The sequence below is a fragment of the Eublepharis macularius genome, chromosome 11 (genome assembly GCF_028583425.1).
Source record: "Eublepharis macularius isolate TG4126 chromosome 11, MPM_Emac_v1.0, whole genome shotgun sequence".
NCBI classification, from domain to species: Eukaryota; Metazoa; Chordata; class Lepidosauria; order Squamata; family Eublepharidae; genus Eublepharis; species Eublepharis macularius.
In genome coordinates this window covers 29,790,525-29,814,312 of record NC_072800.1, presented here as the reverse complement: position 1 = coordinate 29,814,312, position 23,788 = coordinate 29,790,525, and the positions used below count along the sequence as shown (strand labels likewise).

Here is a 23,788-nt window from a genome sequence, read left to right as displayed (position 1 = left end):
TAAGGTTTCTTCATTAAAACTGATGTTATTGTTTCCTAGGAGGCACTGAAGAGTCGTAGAGTATAAGTCTGCTGCCTCACCAGGATGATTTTGTGTTGTTCACTCATTGCTTTTTTGTAATTAGCTGCAGGCGGATTCAGAGCTGAGTTCCTTGTGGTACTCAGTATTGCACCATTTCCCCTGTAAATATCCAGCCATGCCTGTCCCTTGGGGGCAAGATCCTATAATATGTTCACTTGGAAGTAAGTCAGGTTCAGCAAAGGTCCTTCTTCTCCTTGTAATTTTCCCTTTGTTCCTCTCTTTTACAGCCTAATTAATTTCTTCTCTTTGTGAACAACCATACTATTCGTGAATTAATTGTTAATTATCAGTTCTTGTTTGTGGGGGATGGAGTGGGAATTATGTACTGCTTTCATTTTGCAGGCAAAGTCTCCGCAGTTTTTTTTTAAATGTTATTTTTTCTTTAATGAGAAAATTAACCATTGATTCAGGAATGCTACAGCCAGCTGTGTCAGAACTTTGAAGTTACTAAGCTGGAAGTATTACCCAAATCGTTGTACACGTGAAGGCCCTGTACCCAGCAAAGGCACCCCTTTCCCAACACGGAACAAGCTCATGTGTGGTGGGCTGTTTCCCAAACAGTGTTTTAGGATCTTGAACCAGTGTATTCCAAGGTCCAGATTCAGCATGGCACCTGGAAGAACGAGGGTGAATAAGCATTCCTTTATTGGATTAATACAGATAGACCAAATTAAATACACAACAATTGGGAGGGGAATTTTTTAAAAACACCCCCCCCCCAATTTTCCCTACTAGCTACCTGCCTATAGGAGAAATGAAAAGACGTACTAACATGATCTCGGTGAGGAGGGGAGGGGGATCCCTTGGAAGCAGCGAAGCAGCCTCGGGACTTGGAAGTTGACCAGGTAGGGGAAGAAAGCAGGTCTCAGAAAGGCCATTAATGAAGTTGAGGTAACTGGCTGAGCTCCAAACCAACTACAAAAATTGGGGCTCAGGGATAACCTTTTATACCTTTTCTGCCAAAAATGAAGAGGGAAAGAAATGTTGGCTTCTGAATGGGAGAGTGTTGAAAAGAGATGGGCATATTTGCAAAAGAAGAGTTGCTAATATTGTAAAGGGGAGTTTTTCCTGGGTTGCATAGAGCAAACTGAGCAATGAGCAAAATCCAGAAAGACTAATAAAAGTGCTACCTTGAGGAGGTATGGGAAGATAGAATCATGATTGGGTGATTGATAGAATTAGGGAGGGGCAGAAACTTTTCTGTACAATCAGGCTGGGTGATTGACAGGATATGGGGATATGGGGGAACTGTCTGGAATCGGTCTAATGGTTTGGAAATCATTAGGGTCAAATCACTTAGGGAGGAGGCTCCAAATTCCTTGGGGAGATTGCCCTCCAGTTTAATCTCTCCTGGGATGGGTTTTGCATGATTGATGGATGAGCTGCCTTGCATTCCATTATGCCTTTGGCTTGACTCACTGCATTTGATATCAGGTTGATGTAGACTCCATCTTTTACTTCTAAGCCCATGCTGAGACAAGATGGGGATCAAAATGGGGGTCTCCCTGAGATGAGAATCCCAGGGGCTACAGAAGCAGAAGAAGGAAATTTTCAGGGAGAGGAGCCCTGAGAAACCTAATAAGGATGTTGACTATCTACAACGTAACACTGCAATTCAGCTTTATATTTTTGTTTTTAAAAATGACACACACTGGGTGTGAAAAGGATTGGAGGTCAATTGCCCCAATTACTGGAATACAATGGGCTGCCCATGACATTGTCTGAATCCTCCATTACAACTAAATGACTGGATCATGGCAATTCCAGACTAAACAACTAGTGTGGAAGCAACCTAAGATACTCTTGAATAAAAAAATCCTGTAGTCTCTTTCTTTACATGTTTGGGTTCTTACTTGTTGGCACATTGAACAATGAAGTGAAGGTGGAATGCAGCTAAGTCTCATATATCTTTTTAATAAAAAGAGAGCAATGAAGTTACCACTATTGTGGTATGTAAACATCTATTATACTGTCTGAATAAAGATGACACTGTGTATTCCTCTGGATTTACAAATATGTAAAGGAAGTTTTGTAATAAGAATATACATGACATTTGATGGGAAAACAATCTTTTGAGCTGCCACAGAAGGCCTCTCCGATTTGTAACGTGCCAAACCAAACACAGCCTACCAGCTTTCTGCCACTGGTTTGATGCATATCTTGTTTTAGCTGCCCACCTGGGATTGCAAAATCAGAGAAGGGATATCAATTTTGTAGCTAGGTAACAAAACAAAGTTGTTGGGCTATACCTTGGCTCGTGGGTCAAAAGTTATGTAGAACTGATGCGAGATTGCAATGTTATAAATGCCATTTACATGAGAGTGGCTGGTTGTGATTGACAACACATACATATCTTCCAGTGATGTATTTAGAACAATACAAACAGAAATGATTTTTGGTGTTACAAATTCATTTTCATGTGCCTTTGTTTCCTTGGTGATACTGCAGGGGTAACAGAGACAGCACAGGGAAGGCATCTGGCAGTCGGCAAAGCAGTACAGATAATGAATTGAAATGGACAGACCACCAGAGACCATGGAGCAGTACAGACTCGGACAGCTCCAATCGCAATCTGAAGCCAGCCATAACTAAGACTGCAAGTTTTGGTGGAATAACTGTTCTTACAAGAGGAGATAGCTCATCAAGTAACAGGAGTACCGGAAAACTGTCTAAAACAGGTAGCTAGTACTGTATTCAGTTTATCACAGATTTCTTTGCCTAGCATGAGCATGTAAGCCTGTCTGCTGTGTTAGGCTAATAGCACTAGTGCCGTGTCCCTCACATGCTTGTGTCAGTATAATGGTGCTATAGCTTTCTCCAGATTTTCACAGTTAATTGGTACAATGGAATTAAGAAATCAAGCCAAAATAATATTGGATGTGAAAAATTTCTCTTTCTGCACGCAGTTCACCTTTGAAAAATGCAGTATATACAATGTCCATGAGAAGCTTGTATTCTTGTAGGCAAAACCCATTCAAACCCCCTAAGGTCTGCCTAACTCAGCATGAAGTAATACTGAATGATGCTATGTGGACTAGAAAGAAAAGAAACACTAAAATGTATCCGTGAGGAACATTGTGTTTTTCAGGTTGGAGTTTGACATCCACATGCTAATTTCATTTTTAACTTTGCAGATGCAGATTAAAAGATAATATAGCTTTGTTTTCCCCAAAGTTTGTGAAAGCTCAGCCAATTTTGTAAACATAAAGTGTGATCCAGCCAGTTTCCCACTCAATCTAGCCTAATTCTCCTCCATTCTACAGCCCCCATTGTACTTGGCTTTTGTACATGCAAGTCCAATGATCCCCAAGCAAATCTTTTGGTGAGCAGGACAGTCAGAGGAAACCCTTCCTTCCTTTCTCACCATCAGAAAAACTGATTGGTTCCAACCCAACATCTTCTATCTTTAGCTTTAACATGTCTTTAGCTCTGACATTTGTCTTTTGCTCTAAAACTGCTTTGTGCATTTCATTTAAATTTGAAAAGGGAATATCATCTGAAAGGAAATATCTATTACTGAACTTAAAGCAGTGTACTTTAAAATCTGGAACTTTATTATCTAGGTAGATTTTAGAAATCATAGTGGTACTCGAGAAAGGAGGTGGCCTTAGGGGTACGTAGGATCCAAGACTTGGGTTTGAGTACTAAAAATTCCCAGATCAGTCTTTTACATGGGCTTACACATTCAGTGTCATATCGCAGCTGCAGGAATGTTTTCTCCTATAGAAATGCAATTCTGTTGTCTTAGGCCTTATCAATTAAATACTGTTTGCATTAATCCTTAAGAACTTGGTTAAAGACAAGGATGGTGCATTGTCTTAAATTATTCCAAGGCTTTGAGGTTTTATTTTCTGCAGCTTGTATTTTGAATGTAAATGGATTTAATAAACCTCACATCTCTATCTTCATCCGTTTGGATTCTTAGTGAGAGAGTTCAGCTTTAGTAATAATCAATATTTAGCACTTAATGCCTTTCACCTCCAGGATGTTTTACAGAAACTAAATTAACCTCAGTTTACTAAACCTCTGTTAGCCAAATCTCAGTAATGTCCCTCAGGTTGCGTAGGTTCTTTATGGTTCTTTAGATTTCATTAGCAGGAGCTCAGTAGAAAACTATGAGTACATTTAGGTGAAAAGTGGAAGATGACTCCCTTCTAAGACTCAGAAGAGCCCTCTCTTGAATACCCAGATAAAGTTCAAATGTAATGCAGAGGCAAAATCTGAAAATTAGTTCTCTGTCCATGCTAATGTAGTTCTGTGAGCTGGGAAGAATACCTTGGTGAGTGAATCTCATTCCCCATTTAAGGCCAAACATTCCAAATATTCTGGGCAAGCTTGTAATATGAAACTGCTGTCTTGGTTGAGTGGGGCAACTCGTGGAACCTGAGGAAATATTTTATGCTTTAACAAGATGGAGCTTTGTCTGTGTGATTGACATGTTGTGGGGAGTCCATACTTTCTATAATCAGGCTGCTGTCAGAGCAGCTGCTTTTAGCTCAGCTTTTGACAAGGGATCAAAAAGGGGAATTAAAAAGTTTCTTCCCCTGATGCGCACAGCAAACAAGTTCACTTTGCTGGACCTTATACCACAGTGCAATACCACCAAAATCCTGTCCTTAGGCAAGATTCTGTCATCTGTAGAATAAGGGAGCGTGACTCCAGAAGTGTTGTAAATGTGTACAGAGCCATAGGCATTGGAGTGTGTGTGTGTGTGTGCTCACGAACAGTGAACTGGTTTCTGTAACAATCATTTGCCCATAGATGTGGCACAGAGTGACAAAATAACATGCCACTTTTTTTGTTGATATGAATTGCTGGTGTGACAGGAACTATTTATATTATTTATATATAAATTAGGGTATATCAAAGGGCTGATTCTCTGGATATATATATATATATATATATATATATATATCACATGGTGAATGAGCCTATTGAAGAGAAAAAAGTATGTTATGCAATGAGGTTATTCTGTTCAGTTCTTACTGTTCAGTGATTCTAGTCACTACTTCTATATAAGCCCTTTCAAGCCAGGAGCTGAAACAAGTTTACATTTTTACAGTACAGCTCTGTCGTTAAATATATTTGTTGCTGTTTTCATAAAAATAATTTCCTATGGTGCTGGAAGCTAATTAAGATGACATTTCTAGAAAAGTAGCCAACTATGCATAATTTGACATTGTTTGGGTATTTTCTGTGGTTTACTGCAGGGATACACTGCATTCCAAATGTTATTAAGCCACAACTTAATCTTCCTTTTGCTCTCTCTCCACTTTTGAAAACAGAATCTCCTTCTGGTAGGAAACAGAGAAGATCGAATCTCTGGAGGCCAGATACGCCTTTCCAGACAAGCCCAACCTCATGGGCAGGAAGCAGAGTGTATTAGGAGCTCCTGAGTGCTTTTCCCCCTTTATTTCTCTGTCTTCCTTCCTGTATCTCCTGTCCAGCATCTTGGGGATCAAAGGAAGGGAAATTGTTTATACATCTAACTCTGGCAGATCTTTCCCTGGCTGCCTTTCCCTTCAGTTCAAACCATTTCTAGAACTAGGAGCACAATTGACAAGGCTGTAGGAATATCGCACCGCAGAGAATTACAACTTATTTGGTAGGACAAGCTACTAGGGATGCCAGATGGGGTCTGGAGAAATACTTGACCCCAAGGAAAGGGGAGAGGCACTCCAGAAGTGCACGCGCTCCTGCTCCCTGGCATGTGACATCACTATGTGAGTGATGTCATCACAGTACCTCACTTTAGGGGCGGGCTGCCAGCCAACCACTCCCAGGTGGCGTACCCAGGTAGCCAGCCAGCCGTTCCCAGACAGTGCCACACAGGCATCCAGGTGGCTGGCCACCACACAGGTGCCCAGGTAAGTGGCCAGACACTTCCAGCTGGTGCACGCAAGAAGCTGAGTGGTCAGCCAGCCACTCCTGGGCAGTGCAGGCAGGAAGCCAGGCGGTTGGCCAGCCTATCCTGGGCAGCACTGCGCAGGTGCCCCAGTGAGTGGGACCAGTGAGTGCTTCCCTGGGAGAGCTTTGAGCATGGAGGAGGGGACAGAGGCAGCACCGGAAGACCTGCTGGCACTGCTGCCAGCTCCTGCAGACCTGTGGCTAGGAGCTCCTCTTCAGGCAAAAAAATATCAGACATTTATATATCTGGTATTTTAATGGCTTTCCCCCCAGACAGTCTGATAAAAAACAGGACCTGGCAACCCTACAAGCTACAGCCATGGGGCCTTCTGGGAGAAGTAATGCCTGGAAGACATTTATATATATTATAAAGTGGACCTTGATCCTTTGCTGTCATATCCTTTGGATGGAGAGTTTTCTACTTAAGATTCAGCTTGTTATTCTTGGGAATAGGACAAGTTTTTTACACACCAGAAGTACACACTAATCTCAGGCAGTGTTCAAATTAGAGGGAATAAAGTAGGGATTCTTAAAAGAGTTCCATACATCCCACATCTTTCAATTTTAGCCCCTTCCACTCATTCTCATAACCAACCCTGTTCCTGCAGCTTATTGCAAGAATTATTCATATAGTTCAGGAAGGTGGTCAGGTTATGAGGGCATGCCCACAACAGTCAGTAAAGTGCACAAAAATTCCTTTTTCTATTCAGTATAAAAACTACCAAACCCAACAACTTCCTGCTTCTGGTGAACGGCACTGAAATGAGAGCGATGAACCTTATGTTTTCACAAGCATCTTTTTAGTTCATTGTATGCCCCTGTAACCTGCATCAGTAACCCCCCCTCCCCTTTCTTTTCATTATGCTTATGAGACCTACAGTCCAGAAAGCAAAACATAGCCCCTCTCCTATTTTGGTCTGCATAAGAGTATGATATGTTTTTTAATGAGTCAGGTCCAGATTTTTGGAACTTTCTCATCTTGTTCTGTGGTGAACCTGTCCTCTTACCACTCATTGATTCCAGAAGGGAATTCTCAGGGATTTGCCCATTGCTTTCATTCCCTTTTCTGTGCCTTCACAAAACAAAGAGAATGGCTAGGCCTCAGGTAATAGATATTCTGCCCGTCCTTCTCACAGCAGGCCTCCGGCTCTAAAAGATGGTCCTTCTTTGTGTAGTTCCTCATAGACATTTGAAATGAATTCCTCAGTACCCAGACCTTTTCCTACTTACTTTTCTGCTAGAGTTAGGGTTGCCAGGTCCTCCAGTGCCCCCAGGCAGGAGGTCGGAGGCCCAGCACTTACATTTTATGTTTTTGATCCTGACATTGAGGATGATTTTTAAGCAGTTAGTGTGGCATTGTCCACTTTTAGAAAGTTCTATTCAACCAGTCTATTTAGTAGTGAGGTGGTGAGGTTGGCACGTGTGGGTCTGTGGACAAAGTTCCATGGAGGCGCATGGAGAATTTACTCCTTCTTCATGGAATACCAAGAGGCATAGAGCAGAACCACAAGTGACAAAAGGCACAGATTGGACACTTGTCAGCTTCCCTCAAGTTTGGATGGGAAATGTAGGCAGCTTGGCGGAATGTTGGACAAGTGACAGTTGAAAGGTCCATTGGACAGCAGTCAGAGAGCCAAGCTTCAAGACCAGGATGCCTACATTTCCCATCAAAACTTGAGGGAAGCAGACAAGTGTCCAATCTGTGCCTTTTGTCACTTGTGGTTCTGCTCTCTGACACAGCTTGGCACAGGAAAAGACTCTGATGGACAGGAGGCTAACCAAATACATGTTGGGCGGGGAAGGGGAGAAGAAAAAGCAGGAAGGCAGCTGACTATAAAAGAGAAGTCCCACCTGGTTCGTAACATGAGTGATTCTGGATAGTGTAAACAAAGCAAAGCAGAGCTGGAGACCAGGCTGTCCTTCTGGATACAGCAAAGAGAATCATAGCAGAGGGATCTAGGAAGCAGAACTGGGAGGCTCTTGAATAGTTGAACAGGTAGGCCTTCAAGCCTTCTAAGACAGCAGCTGAATCTCAATAATTTCCCTGGGCAAGTAGAAGAGAGAGGGACATTTTTCATAGCATAAAATTCCTATTTTTCATTTTGTTTAGAAACCTCATGGTTTTGGCCTGGACTGCACTCTTAGCACATGTAGGAATCAAGACCTTGTAGTGATAGCTTATTTGATCCTTCGTTTATATTTTTTACAACCTCTATGTTGTTGTTGTTTTTTCAAATTTAACATTGTTACTGAAGTTTGTTGTTACAGTTTATGTAATTCTCATGGGCTTCTGCTTTTTCCAGTCTTGATAAGACATGGAACCCCTTTCATGGGCAAGTCAGAGGTTCTGCCCTGCCTTCCAGCCAGAACCTGAAGTAGATAATGTCCCCTCAACACATTACAATGAGAATTTACAATAAGAAGCTCATTTGCTAGTATATATGTCATTCATAGAGTACCAAACCGACAGTCAGAAGGAGATAGTCTTAAATCAGCATCATTTCCCACTAAAACAACAGCATGTTCTCAGAGCCTGAACACTTTTGCAGTCAAGATGCAGAAACAGCATGGTCTCCTTAGCTGCCTAAATTTTAATTTTCAACTTGTTTTACTCACTCTCATCAATGCAAGTGGAGTCTGTCTCCTGTCCACTAGCTACTGGAAAACAAACATCTCCTACTCATCAACACCGATTAACAATGTTATCTATTAACTATACTAGAGAAAATATTACCTCTGACATCTTTAACATTACTTTTAATTTATGCATATAGATCCCATTTGGTCAATAATGCTGCAGGTGGTTGACAGTTAACAAAAGATTCCTTATAAAATGATACCAGATCATCACAGTAAGACCAGTTAATGCACCTGTCATTCCATCCCAGAGCTTTATAAGCTTTATAAGGTCTTACAAGCTCAACCCACCTTCCATTCTTCCCTTCTCACAAGGAGGCTTTGTGCTGGCTTTGTATGCAGAGGGCAAGAGTTAGTGGAGAAAGGCGTAGTAACATCATTAGGAACAGCTCAGGGTGCAGGCTGCAATCACTAGATGATCCCATGGCAGAAGTGACTCATCAGGTATCACAAATGATTGTCAAGACTAGAGAAAAGAAGGCGTATTCAGGAAAAGAAAGGTAAGCCACGGCTTGCCATTCGCCTTCCTCCTTGCCCCTTCCACTCTTAGCAGTCATCCCTCACTCTGGCTTCCCACCGCTTCTACCCTCTTCATGTGAAAGTGATCGTAGTCAAAGCTTATATATTAAAACTTGCATAATCTTTTTGGTGCTAAAACCAACCACTGAAAATTATGCATTTATATATATAAAAAAGAAAACCCACTCTCTGAAGAGCTCCAGTAATTCAAGTTTTTCTACTCTATATAACCATTAACCATCAGTCACCTTCAAATGAAATCTCATATGATAACATTCAAAGCTACTTCAGTGATACTAAAACATTGTTCTCATTTTAGAGTAATTAGAAATTTTGAGTGCTTTGAGTGTTTTTCTTAAAAAAAAAATCTGTCTAATTTTGAAAGGCTGTCAAGGCCCAGGAAAGAAAAAGGCTGCAGAAACTCAATAAAGCAGTGCTGGGGCGGTGGGGGGGTGGGGACTGGTTGTCAAAACAATCTTGGGCTTTCCAGTGCAGGGACATAAAGCAAAGCTGTCAGTCAGCTGGAGAAAGTCTGATGAAGTAATGCTGGAGGTGGGGGGGGGAGATTTAGAAGCAATTACCAACTGAAAAGAATTATTATTCAAAGAAACCAAAAATATACATCCTCTCCAAATTGTGCACTGTGTTTTTCTGTAGCAGCTTAAGCCATCTGACAGTTTTCCTGGTTGTATGGAATATTGTTCAATTTCTTTATTAATAGTACTGAATTCACTAAAAGTGTGACACCGAGAGATCTCTTTCTTTTGGTGCTACACCTCTGAAGATGCCAGCCACAGCTGCTGGCGAAACATCAGGAACTACAATGCCAAGACCACGGCTATACAGCCCGGAAAATCCGCAACAACCATCACTAAAAATGATTAGACAAATGTATAGATGATGCTCTCTCAGCTGTGATAGCCCGGTGAAGCTCCATGTTCAGAGGCAGTATACTTCTGAGCACCAGTGCTGGGGACAGGCAGCCAGGAGCGGGGCCATCACATTCACTCATGTTCGTGAATTTTAAGGGGAATATACTAGACCAGTGTTGAGAACAGAATGTCCAAGTAGATCAGTCTTTGGTCTGACATATCAGTGAAGTTAGGTTCTTGAGAGATGAGCAAATTTCCTCAGTTCCATTTCTCAGGGTTGGATCCAGCCATCTTCCATTCATTCTCACCCAACTCTCCTCCATACTACAACTCTCATCCCATATGGATTTTGTATATGCATGGTGTGTGATTCTGAGCATAGCCTGTTTTGGAAGTCAAAGAGGATGCCTCCTTCCCTTTTCATCAGCAAAACAGCTGGTTGGAATGCTCGGTTTTTCCAGTTCACTTTGCACCTCATTCGCTTCCTTTTTAATGCCAGTTTAATTCTGAAATGGGATAATACACAGTTTGCTATAGCTTTCGCTTTCATTCATTTGCATCTTTATGCTATCACTGTGATTGAGCGCATTCATTTAGCACAACATAAAGCAATCTTGATGTAATTCTATGTGTGATTTTTGTGTGGTGTCCTACTGAGATACACATGTACTCCTGTGCACCTGTAATAATCATATAGAAAGAATCTTGATCCAGCCATACTTAACAGTCACAACAAGATTGCTTGTTCCTCTGTTCTGTCATCACATCTATGCACAGCAGTAATTCAGAGAAAGGTAAAAAAATGATAAAGAAACTGAACAATGAGCAGTTGTGACAACCTGCTCATACCCAGTGCTCTGTACAAAATTTGGAATTTAGAAAAACAAAACAGTGGAGAATTGCTAATGCATAACTCCTGTTTTGGAAACAAGACAAGATGCAAAATTCAGGGAGAAATTTGGATTAGAATTTCAGAAGAATTTCCAGTTTGTCGTGTAGCGTATTGCAGCATCTTTGAACTTAACATAGGAGCTAACTATACAGGTATTGACCGAGTTTATTAGTTTTAGCTGTCCTTGAGAAAAAAATCAGTACTTTTTTCCTCCTCATCCTAAAGGAAAGGTATGTAGGTAACATGGCACCTTCTGCTACAGAGAGGATTATGTCATGCACAGTAGAAGCCCTATAAATGCCATCCTTTGAGGACCTCTTCAGCTGACAGGGTATAACTACCCTTCTGCAAAAGAGTTTTAAAAAATATCCTCCTGCAAATATATACTATTTTCACAGTTAGACACAAATTGAAGGAAGCGTGAAAACTCCAACCATATCACTCAGGTACCATTGCAGGCAACTCTGCAAGAACCAGTTTGGTGTAGTAGTTTAGAGCAACAGGACTCTAATCTGGAGAACCAGATTTGATTCCCCACTCCTCCACTTGTAGCCAGCTTGTAGCCACCTTGGGTCAGTCACAGCTTGTCCAGAGCTCTCTCAGCCACACCCACCTCACAGGATGATTGTTGTGAGGATAATAATAACACACTTTGTAAACCGCTCTGAGTGGGTGTTAAGTTATCCTGAAGGGCAGTATATAAAGTTATTATTATTATTATTATTATTATTATTATTATTATTATTATTATTATTATTAAAAGAGCAGGAAGCAGGACTAGACCCTCTTCCATCACACATTGCAGAACATTTCTCTAGCCACATATCCAACTGGTGTGCTGGAAAAAGGTGTTGCAAACAAATACATTAAGATTTTGATAGTGACCTCTGTACAGGTAGAATTCACCCCACTGAGGCTTACATCTGAGCAAATATGCAGAGGATTGGACTGAAGGTACATTATTTAGCTACATTTCAACTTATCAGGTTACTAACCCCTCCCCCAATCCATTTTAATTTAAAAGCATAGTTAGTCTCTTGTCTATAATATACTACCTGTTGCTCACATATTATGAGCTATAATGGATACAGAGAGCTGCATTATTAAAGCTATAAATCAATACTAAGGCTGAAATGGAGAGTTAATAATTTAACAAATCACTGGAGCTACCCTTCTGCAATTTATGACATCATCAAAATATTCAATTAGAATTCTGTAATGTAATACATCTATAGAATTGCAGTGTTGGCATCATTTTTAAAGGGGACCATTAATGATCTCTAAAAATAATTGGGCTTCCCACCTTCTTTGTAAGCAGTTCTCTGCTCTGTTAAACCATCTTTAAACATTACTTTGTATAGTTATACTAAAGCATTTCATAACTCAAATATTTCAAGTAAGGAATGAATGAAATGTTGAATGTCATTTACATTATGAATTTGCGTATGGAAGAGTGCTGAACTGAAGCTGATGTAGCCGGCAGATAAGGTTATATCAGCCCTATAAACATCCATAAATGGTGAAGGTGCTTAGGATGATAATCATCAGATTTTATCATTTCATTTGGTATTTTTGCATTAAGGGCAGCATCAGGGTTTCGTTGTTAAATAAACCAGGAATTTGAAACTGGGAATTAATTTTTTTTTCTATTGACCACATAACCTGATTCAGTGGGCTTTAATCTGTTGGAGTCACCAAAATCTCACTGCATGTTTTCTCTTGATAATGAAAATCCTGTTTCTTTCTCTTCTCACTGACCATTTGCACTTTGGCCACCTTAAAGAGGCTACTGGTAGTTTTTGATTTCTTAAGTTTTTAAAAAATGCTAGAATTTCTGCTGAAAAACAACAGGTGAGAATTGTTGGAAAATGTTGGCGAGAAAGCGACCGATGGGTTGGATGGCACAGAGTGAAATTTGGTGACAGAAAAGAGAGAGAATATAAATGGCAAGAAAATAAGCCATATCCGGTGCAGAGAATGGTTTAACGAAAAGGGCGGGCTGGCATTTTGGGGGGATGCCATTATATAAGCACAATTTCAATCCATTTCCAGTGCAGTGAAATAGAGTGAAAGAAATGCAGAGGGCCAGAGTGGCAGTGTGGGGTCCTTTTTTAATTATTTGAAAAAGCAAAACAATCTGGCATGGACGAGTATATTTGAGCAGCATAAGAGAATCCAGCACAAAAGGAACAAAATCGGTCTGCAAGAGCATGAGGAGCAGAAGGAAAAAAACAACACTACTTAAATTAGAGGAGAAGGATGGACAGATGATGTGAAAAGAAGGCAGAAGAAATAGCTTGTTCGATGTATAGATTAGTGTTCAGGTATAAAAGAGCAATCAGCAGATTGAATGGGGTGGGGTTTTTTTTGAAGGTCAGATCTTTATATATCATCTTTGAAACAGGAAGGAATATGTATAGTTGGCATTCATTCATTTATTTGTTTATTTTATGAAATGTATAACTTACCTTTCTGCCTTCATCAAGGCATCTAACAGATTAAAAACATATATAAGAACACATCTTAAAGCCATTAAAACCAAACAGATATACATCATTAAAACAATTTAAACCAAAACTAAAATACAAATACGTTTAGCAACAAACATATTCCATTCGCAAAAAAAAAAGTCAATGCATGTTAGCTAATTTTAAAGCAAGTACAGTAATATACAAAGAATAGTAATTTTTGGGTTTAGAAGCTAATCATTATAATTAGAGCTGCCAATTGTTTAAAGAGCTTTTAGTTGACAAATCGCATTTCTTCCAACCAATGAATCATTAATTGATCAATTATATTTAAATTAATTACCGTGTTACCAAACCTCACTGTGAGCTACTGAAGAAAGGGTAAGATTAAGAGCAATCAAGGTTAGAAAGAAAAGCCTTATTAATATTTCTTTTTATTATGTACCACAGTGCCAGAGCACGGCCAAAATAGCCTTAAGGAAGAAGCAGGTGCTGCCCAGAGGTCCGGTGTTAAAGTGAGCTAAAGCTTTAATCTACCAATCCAATAGATTTAATAGCCCTAATTGTAAATTAAATCTGAATGCACTGAAGAAGCTGGTTGTAAATTCACTGGACATGCATAGAAGTGGTAGATATAATCATACTATGCCTCGTCAGTGACTGCATTCTCAAGTGTACTTTCCTAGGAAGAAGCCCCATGGTGTAAATTTCAGTTGAGCAGACATACTAAGGATTGCTCCGTTAGTACTCATTCTGATTTGTAACTATAGGAGTTGCCATCTTGGGTAAAGCATACAAATACAAATACCCTATTCCTGACTTGCAAGCAAAGGGGAATGTTATACCCACCACGATTTATAGAGCATTGTTCATGAAAACAGAGTACATTAAAAACAGAAGAAGTTGAGTAGCCAGAATAATAAAGGATTACTACAACCAGTCAAAAATTTGGCAACTACTATGGAAACAGTTATTAAGACCTTCTAGCAAGAGAATCAGAAGAAGCCCTTTAATGTTACTGTGTGCTTTCCATGCATATTGTTTTACTATATGTATATACTATATGTATATGTCATGTACACTCTTCCACAGGTTTCTATATACTAGCACTGTTCTCTCTCACAGTATGGTCTTCAAATGACAAAGCATGCTTTGAATCTGTGAATGGTTCCAGTGCCCAAATTTACCACCCATGAAGTCTTGGATGAGCTGGCAAATAAATAAATCCCCTAGTAATCCCATGCTGGTATAGATGGGATTTTTTGTTTTTTAGTCCATAGTCGAGTTCTGAAGGTGTGATGTCTTTAATAGAATAGCTGTCTTTTATAGAAGAAGTTTTGCATCTCTTTCCAGGTTCAGAGTCTTCCAGCAGTGCTGGCTCCTCAGGATCTCTGTCACGAACGCATCAACCTCTCCAAAGTGCACCCCTTGTCCCTGGAGTGACAGCCACCTCTTCAAGCAGCATTACCTATACAGAGAATGGGATGAATGGCCAGGTCGTACCAAGCAACACCAGCTATATCATACTTCCACTTGAAGCTGCAGGGATACCTCCAGGAAGTATCCTGCTCAATCCACACACTGGTCAGTCACATAGTAATTTTCATTTTCCTGATAACTGTAGCATATTAAAGCTCATGTAAAATTTTGAAGCAGGCCACTCTATAGAAACAGCCATTCCAATTCTGAGGGACATAGCAGCCAGCTGTGTTCTGAGGAATTGATGTTAGCTGTGTTCATGGTGGATGTTTAACATCCAAGCAAACCCAGAAACAATCAGTACTGTATGTGTGTATCCAGGTGGGTACTGTATCTTTCCGCCCGCAAGGCAAATATAGAGGAAGGGGTTGAGATTTAGAAAATAAAATAAGGAGAAAGGGGTTAATTGCCCCTGCATGACTTCTTTTAGTGTTAGAACCAGCAGCACTCTGATCACGGTTCTCTTACATCCGGAGTGTTTTGATTTGTAAGTAATTGAGACGCTTGGAGGCAGAGATGGCTGCTGCCCACTCAAAGCTGTAGCGTTCAGAGCTCCACTACATGCCCCCCCCCACTCTCCAGCTCCTTTCAACTGTCCCTCCTTCACTATACTGTTAATTCAGATATATGGACCACGGTAAACTATAGCTAAGTGGAAAGGATCTGGACAAGGAAGATCAGGTGTGATACAAAGTCACGATGGCATGAACAGAAGTGGGTATTTTAGTGAGATCAGATATCCTCATCATATTGTTCTAGGACTCTAGTTATGGAAATGTGAATTAAGCAAAAAGTGCCCTTGAGTATATAAAGAATGTACTTGTAGGGTTTCTGAGAGCCACCATAACCCTGCACACTACCCGGACACAACTGAAATAGGACATAAAACAAACCACATCCACGTGATCTATCTATTTCCATGGTCCTTCAGAGTGACTAGGCCCCTTGGAATTTTGTTCCCCTAGTCCAAGGGCTGACAACCCTCAGCATGCGTGTGGACAGAGGCACACCAGACCATTTTGCTCGGCACTTCATCCAGGAAACTGATGCCCTGGCAGCACTTCTGGGGCCAGTGGTACAGGAGAAGGCAACAGGTATGGCTCATGACCACCATCTCTTTCCAGACCTGCACAGTCGCCAGCTGAGTCCAAGACAAATCCCTGAGATTCTGCTAGTGCTGCTGGCATTTGCCCTGCTCCCAGCATGTCTGGCTAAGTACAGCCCTCATCTCTTCCCCCGCCCACCGCCATTATCTTTGCTGGTATACCAACATCATCACATGTACACATGACAGGCTCTTTCTCCACTTGAGCCAAAAAGGTTACTTATTCCTGTGCTAGACTTACTTCCCTCTCCATGAAATAAACAAAAACTGCTTCCATTTATTTGAGGCTAAAGATAAAGGGCATCCATTGTGACTTCCATCCTCTTATTTTAGCCCAGTTGTTTCAGATCTCAGAAGTTAAATAGGGTTGGCCCTGGTCACTATTTGGATGGGAAACCACCAAGGAAGAGGCAGGCAATGACAAACCACCTCTGTTTCTTGCCTTGAAAAGCCTATGGGGCCACCACTAGTTGGTTGCAACTTGATGACATTTTACACACACAAAAATTAACATCCTGGGAGACGGAGAGTAGAGGATGGGTGGGTTGGGGCTGGTTCAGAAAGGGAAGGGAAGTAGAATAGTTAAAGAGACTAAAGGAGTTAAGGGATTTCAAAAATGAGGGTAGTACAAAGCAAGGCTGTCTAGAAAAGGATAATTGCCAGAAAAACACATTTTTACCTAGCTTTTAAGTGCAAAAAAGGTTTTGTTGGAGATGAAGATACAGTTTGCAATGTGATTGAAAAAACTAGGCCTTTGAGGATCAAGATGGAGGTGAAGGCAGCCCGGACGAATATTCTGCTCTGTACAAAGGTGGGAGCCTTTCCCCCACCAGTCTTATTGGCCGTGCATTTCCAGTACTTGCTGGAAGGATAAAAATGAGGAAGGATAAAAATCCTCCAAGAACATCCGAACAAGATTCCTGACTTTTTAAATGAATTAGTAGAACTACTCAATTAAGTACTCTTCTACTCATTAGCAATCATACAGAGGAGATCGTTGCTGCTGCTTCTCCCTACAAACTCAGCTGTTCACTGAGCAGGGAGTCTAGAGGCGTGCCTGCTCTCAACATTTAAGGACAAAGAAACCAAAGAAACCTTCAGTCTTTTTGGGACTGAAGCCAGAAGAAAGGATAATGGGGGCATAGAGAACCTACCAGTGAGCCACCGTTCCATTGTTCTCAAAGTTGACTGTGTACATTGGTCTCTGAGTAAGTGTGATGGCCATTAAATCACACAGTTGACGAAGAGTCCTGGTTTCTGGGAAGAATATTTTCCTGTCTGGGTATTGTGAGAGAAATATCTCACACAATGACACACACACACATAGAGAGAGGCACTTGGTAAGATTTGCTTCTTAACTGTTTATCACAGCAGCAGAAAAGATTATAATGAATCCCTTGAATGGTAGTTAAGAGCCAGCGCAGCATAGTAGTAGTTCACAACCACAAGCACTCAGAAGGTTCCCTCAGAAGCTCTCAAAACTGCAAATGCAGAAAGCCCAATCTTACTCAAGGGCTTGGCTCATTTTCACAGTTTCCCTTAAATTAACATCCAAGAAGAGGTATTGTTATCTAATAGAGAGAAACTACTTGGTCATGTAAAGGGAATCCAGAAATTTAATGAAAAGGAGGAGTTCTTGAAGTTTGTAGTAGGGATCCTCTGAGTACAAAGTGTATGCAAAAGGTGCCCAAGCAAATGCATAAAGTGGGTTCTTTGAACTGGTGGAGTATAAATGAAGTAAATTAAAACACACTGCCTGAACATCTCCACTTGGTTCATATTAGCTTGGTTTAAAATGTTATTGGAAGGTTGAAGCTACTGATGGCTTAAGGGGAGTTCAAGCAGTTGAAAAGTTTGCAAAGGTGGAAATGCGGTTATCCTTGTAATTTGAGCCTGTGTAACTGTTCACTGCTACTGAATGAAAATAGTAAACATTGCCACTCACCAGTAAACAAAGTGCTAAAATTCTGTATTCCTTCAGCCACAATCTACCATCACCACCAATAATGTATGGGAAAGGACATGGGACATTTCAAAACATTGTCTGTTCAGTGACTGAAAATGGCTGGTTGGAAAGAAATTACATATTTTAGTGAATAAAAATCTTTGTGGAATCCAGTTATTGCTTAAAAGAAAACTGACATAATACCCATTCAAAATAAAATCTTCAAAATGGAGCAAGCTTCTATCTGTACTGGTTGTGATTCCCATTAAAAATCTACTTTTAAAATGTGTAATTAATGCATTAATCAGTCTGTTCCATTAATGGATGTGTTCATCTTAATATACAGTGTCACAGAAGTTATGATATATATGAACCTCTACTAGGTTCAAGGAAAAAGGGAGGAGCTAGAAGTCCTAACACGGTGGGAGGGAGAAACACACAGGAAAGGATCCCTGTAGAGAAAGCTCTTCTGTTTATATGTTTGCAATAAATAGTTATTTTTAAGAAGACATCGAGTCTGGCTTTAATCTGACACACAAAGCATTTTTTAGAATAAAATATTTTGAAGAGTGACATTAAAATGTTACAAATATTAAAAAGTACTCTATAATTTACTTTCCTAGTCCATTTTTGTGCGATAAGAAAACCAGTGAAAGAAATTCCTTTGCTTCCCAAATGCCTGCCTATGCCACTGCTTTCTGGAGTCTTCATGCCATCTTGAGGATTCAGAGCATACAAGTCTGCAGTGTGCTTGTAATTAGAATTCAGCTGGAATCCTTAGAAAGTATTTTATTTAGTGTGTCATTTCTATGCCATCTCTGTAGCATGCAAAAGGTTACACATTGTGTAGCTCAAAGGGAAAAAAACCTGTGGTTGTATGAAGATTGGACCTTTGCGAGGTAACTCAGCTTTATCTGAAATATGAAAATATTGAAGATTTTCTGGTTAAATATCCTTGAAGAAAACAATATGCTGCCCCAGGAGTAACAAATGTTATTATGTCCAACAGCAAAAATAGATAGCTGATTGCCAGTAATTTCTATCTAACAGGACTATTTTCCTGGAGTATTGCATTCTAAACTGCATGGACTAAATAGGCAAGATAATTAAACATGCTGTTTCATGTCTTCTTCTGGTGATGGCTTCCTTCTTTGAAAGTATCTTGAAGTGTAATCTGTTCCAGGTCAACCATTCGTAAATCCTGATGGTACACCTGCAATATACAACCCACCCAGCAGTCAGCAGCCTCTTAGAAGCCAAATAGTTGGACAGTCTCAACAACCACCTTCGTCACAGCAGCCTGTGCAGCAACCACAGCAACAGATTGCAAGTCACCTTGTCACACAGGTAGGACCACTAGAAGTTGCTCTCTGTGAGGACTCCATCTCTCAACTTCACAATGGATCTCTCTCTGCTAGGACTGAAAAACTTTCCAGCCCAGGCTACCCAATCCGAAGCCTTAGAATAGCCTGCCACTCAAAGCTCTCTGATTCTGAGAGGGATTAACCCTTAACAGTCCTACAAATGTGTGTGTACTGCCTTTCCAGGCTTCTTTAAGATATGCAGACTGTCTCAGGGACATTGTGGAGGAGGGAAAAATAAAATGCCTCACACAAAACCTTGCGGTTCCCCCACTTGTCAACTTGAGTGGTCACTTCGGGCCGCAAAAGACTACCAATGAAGCCGTGCAAGGGATATGTCCTATGTTACCTCGCAATGTTATTAAAGATGCTTGGGCACAAGACTAAAGAGTTCTGCTCCTCAAGCAACATCACAGAGGTGCATGTGGTCATGTGGGCTAGCAAAATATCTGGGGCCAGCCCTGCTGTCCTGTGTCTCCATTTAACACTTCCTTTTTGAGTTTGTGGTTACCATGATTTGCACTAGTATGGAAACCTTTCCAGCTGTTGCAGCTATGCAAATTACACCACCTGCATGAACAGCTGTTATGTGGAGCCATGGGATTATACAAGAAATACCTCTATGCAGGGCTTTTTTTCTGGGAAAAGAGGTGGTGGAACTCAGTGGGTTGCCCTCGGAGAAAATGGTCACATGGGCTGGTGGCCCTGCCCCCTGATCTCCAGACAGAGGGGAGTGTGGCGTGGAGGGCAATCTCAGCTCCCCTCTGTCTGGAGATCAGGGGGCGGGGCCACCAGCCCATGTGACCATTTTCAAGAGGTTCCGGAACTCCGTCCCACCGCGTTCCAGCTGAAAAAAAAGCCCTGCCTCTATGTGAATGCTTCACATTGGCTCTAAGCATTCCCAGGAAGGATGGAGGCAGTCACAAACAACTGTGAACTATTTTTTGATCTAATCCTAAATGGGGCTTTTCCATCTTCCCTCTGTGGGACTGCACAAGCTTCTTCCATACGAACATCTTTCCACCAAAGGAGATGCAAAAGTTCTGTTTTCAGTTTATTCCCTGAAAATCTGGTTGGTCTCTAAGGTGCCACTGGACTCAAATCCTGTTGTCTTAAAGCTGTAGGTCTCAGAATATATACCTGGTAGGTCTATCACAGTCCAATGGGGGGGAAAGTCAGGTGACACCTTTACTGACTAATAAAACAGGATTTGTGTTTTATTTTGCTGCTACAGATTAAGGCAGCTCCCCTCTGGGATTAATACTCCTTCTATAAACAGGCAACTAGAACTAGGAGATGGTGCCTTGTCAAAGGACCTTTCAGAAAATCCATAATTCATCTTAGGTTCAAGTTGAAGTTTCAGCACTCAATTGCTGAAATAGACATCTCATCATTTTTTCCCCCAAGCAGGCTCCTTTATGACTGGCAGAAATTCACTGCATCTCCATGCCAGGGAAAGATTTACCCATTAAATCTCTTTCTGCAGTGCAGCTCATAAAGATTGCTGACTGACAATTTTTAAAAATTATGGCACACATAGCTGAGACTTAACCATGCTTTTTGAATTTTAATTGTGACTGAATTTGTCCTGTAATGTTTCTAATTGCAGTATCAATGTTCAGCACTTCTGATGCAAACAATACATAGGAGACATACAAGTTATTTCAATGTATCACTTTCAGATATTGAAGGAGATTTCATCAGAATGATAATTGATGCAGAACCCTTCTTTCATTTATTTACCTGTTTCCTCCAAATAAGCTCTATAATTACTGCCTCCTGCACCTTCTTATAAGTGACCTTTGCACAAAATAGAATTGTGTTTAGCTGAATCTATGCTTGTAGCAATAAATCATCTTTCCACTAGTATCTTGCAAAGCATTTTACCATTTATTCTTCTAAGATTCGCTAGTGGCAGTCTGGTTTTGAATTGTGTTGTATCAAGAGCAATAAAGGAAGATCTTCCCCCTTCAGAGACCCAGAGATGCTGCACCAGCAATAAATCAGTCCCTAGTGCCCGTGTAAGTTTACAACCTCTCACCAAATTCAAGTGCCACTGTACTATTACACCCGCATTGCAACAGTAGAATCAGTATTGAGTTTCTGGGAGTAAGCGAATCAATGGGATTTTTGCCAGTGGATTTAACAAGATTAGGATTGCAGACACACTGGAAAAATTGCAGTCTTAAAGCAACTCTATCTGACCTATTGTGCTCTGTGCTGGGTGAGCTGGAGAATGTTATCTATATTTCAGGTTATTGTTTCAACCTTAGCCCAAATTAAGAGATGTCTGTCTTGCTCTAAGGGCAATAATTGAATCTCCTCTTGTTCTGTTTCCTTTCCACCTCAGCCTGTACAGCCTCTGCAGCCTTCTTCCCAATCAGTCCCGTACTCTACAGTTTCCTACCCACCTCAGCATCTCCTGGCAATGTCTCCAACGCAGCAGTTTCCTGTGGTACTATAGATTTTTATTACTTTTTCATGTGGATTGATTATATTGTCTGAACACGTTTAGTGTTTGAGGGCACAGCTGTCCAGAGAAGAAGAATATAATTGCTATAAATGTCTGGTCCAACTCGGCAACCTTGGAATGGCTTGTCACGGCCCACACAACACTCTAGGCAAAAAGTCCTTTGAAAGTAGCACAAGCTCCATTTGCAGCATTTGAGCAGGCATGTGAATTGATGTCTCTCTGTGTGTCCCTTCCCAAATTAATGATTAGTAGGTATTATTTTAATGCTGGCCATTAGTTGAACTTCCCAAAGGCTTCCCAAGTTGCAAGCAAATAGGATCAAGGGGTCCAATTCTATAGGCCCCTGAACAATGTGCCACTTACTTGTCTCCATTGTTTCTTAGGAGGAAAAGAATTATAAGCTTTCTGCAAAGCAAAGAAGTCAGCAATCATTGTGGTATAGTGGTTAAAATAGTGGACTAGGATCTGGAAGCCAGGTTTGAATCTCTGTTCTTCCAGGAAAGCTTGCTGGGTGATCTTGGGCCAGTCACATCCTCTCAGCCTAACCTACCTCACAGGGTTGCTGTGAAGAAAAAACGGAGGACAGGAGAATGATGTAAGCCACTTTTGGACCCCATTGGGGAAGAAGGCTGGGTATAAATTAATTATTATTATTATGAATAATAATAATAGCCAAACACACAAGAGTATCTACTAGCCAAAAGCGTCCAAATGTAAACAGAACCAACAAATCCAACAGAACCAACTTCAAACCAGAGAATCCTAGCAGAACCACAGGACAGCCCAACACAGCCAGTGTCAAACCAGAGAATCCAAGCCAAACCAACTTAAACAAAAATCACTGTTGTAAGCCCAAGCAGATCTGTAAAACTGAAGAAAAAACAGGCTTGAGAGCCTTAAAATGCCAGGCTCAAATATTCCTGAATATTTCCAGCATTTTTGGGACCTAGTTATCAGGTATTCCAAAAAATCCTCCTGTCACTCCAGATACCAGGATAAAACTGAAAAACAGTGGTATTTTTCAGATATGTATTTGGACTGGAAATATCTGACTACACATCACTGAATAAAGGACTGGCTAAAAGAAAACTGCACAAAAACCCCCTGAGTAAACAGGAAAATCTTAAACAGGTCCTGAAAATGTTACAGGCGTGATGGCAGCTGTGCAAAGAGAGTTTCATAACTAGTGACTACCTACCTTACTTCAGAAAATGGCAGTAGACGAAGTTGGGCCCCTGAAGATAATCTTAGAAAGCTGGCAAGGTTATAATGTCACTGCCTATTTTCAACAAGTTTTCTTGGGTTACGGATAGAGCAGGCAAATTTAGTTGAAAAGTACCATAATTAGGTCATTATGTACTTTTAGGCTGTTTTATGCACGTGCCAATATTATTGGTATTATTTTATTGTTCTGTTGCAAATTTTGGGTTTTTATTTGGTTAGCTGCCTTGAGTCTTCAGAGAAAGGTGGAGTGTGCAGGTTTAAATAAATAAATAAGCAAGGGAGCAGCAGACAGCTCTTAAGGGATCCTGGTTCCAGGCCATGTACTTTAAACATAATAACCAGCAAATTGATTCGTACCCAAAAGCAAGTTGGCCTGAAATCTGGGCCATTTCCACACGTCTTGCCTGCCTGTGGAACATTGTGCGAAAGACCCAGAAGACACCGTCTTTTCGCGTGAAATTGTGCTAGGAAGACACTATCTGGGAGTTTTGCATGATTTCACGCAAAACTCCCGAATAACAGCGTCTTCCTGGCGCGATTTCGCACAAGAAGACGGTGTCTTCCGGGTCTTTTGCGCGATGTTCCGCAGGCAAGGTAAGACGTGTGGAAATGGTCCTGATCTGATATCTTTGGCTACTGTATTTTTGCACTCAGTCAGAGTTTCAGAGCAAACCATGTAGAGTGTCTTGCAGTAGTTTAACCTAAGTATGATCAGAACATGGATAACCACAGCCAAATTTCTCCCGGAAGAGTTGCAGCAGCTGATCTTACTGAAGGCACCACTGTGGAGTTCTGTCTTTAGAAACAGCTCCAGCAATAACCACA

General features: G+C 40.9%; 1 protein-coding gene across 6 annotated transcripts in view; it reads left to right on the top strand.

The window, feature by feature from the left end:
• Positions 1-23,788, top strand: part of ARPP21 (cAMP regulated phosphoprotein 21) — a 226,260-nt gene that overhangs the window by 138,704 nt on the left and 63,768 nt on the right. For 2 of the 6 annotated variants that reach the window (XM_054991305.1, XM_054991304.1), the window contains 4 exons: positions 2,530-2,759; positions 14,730-14,960; positions 19,089-19,252; positions 21,617-21,721. In XM_054991305.1, coding sequence (XP_054847280.1) covers positions 2,530-2,759; positions 14,730-14,960; positions 19,089-19,252; positions 21,617-21,721 — 730 coding nt within the window. Of the gene's footprint in view, positions 1-2,529; positions 2,763-14,729; positions 14,961-15,820; positions 15,950-19,088; positions 19,253-21,616; positions 21,722-23,788 lie in introns of all 6 variants that reach the window. The other 4 variants (XM_054991306.1, XM_054991303.1, XM_054991302.1 and 1 more) reach the window with 3 other exon arrangements.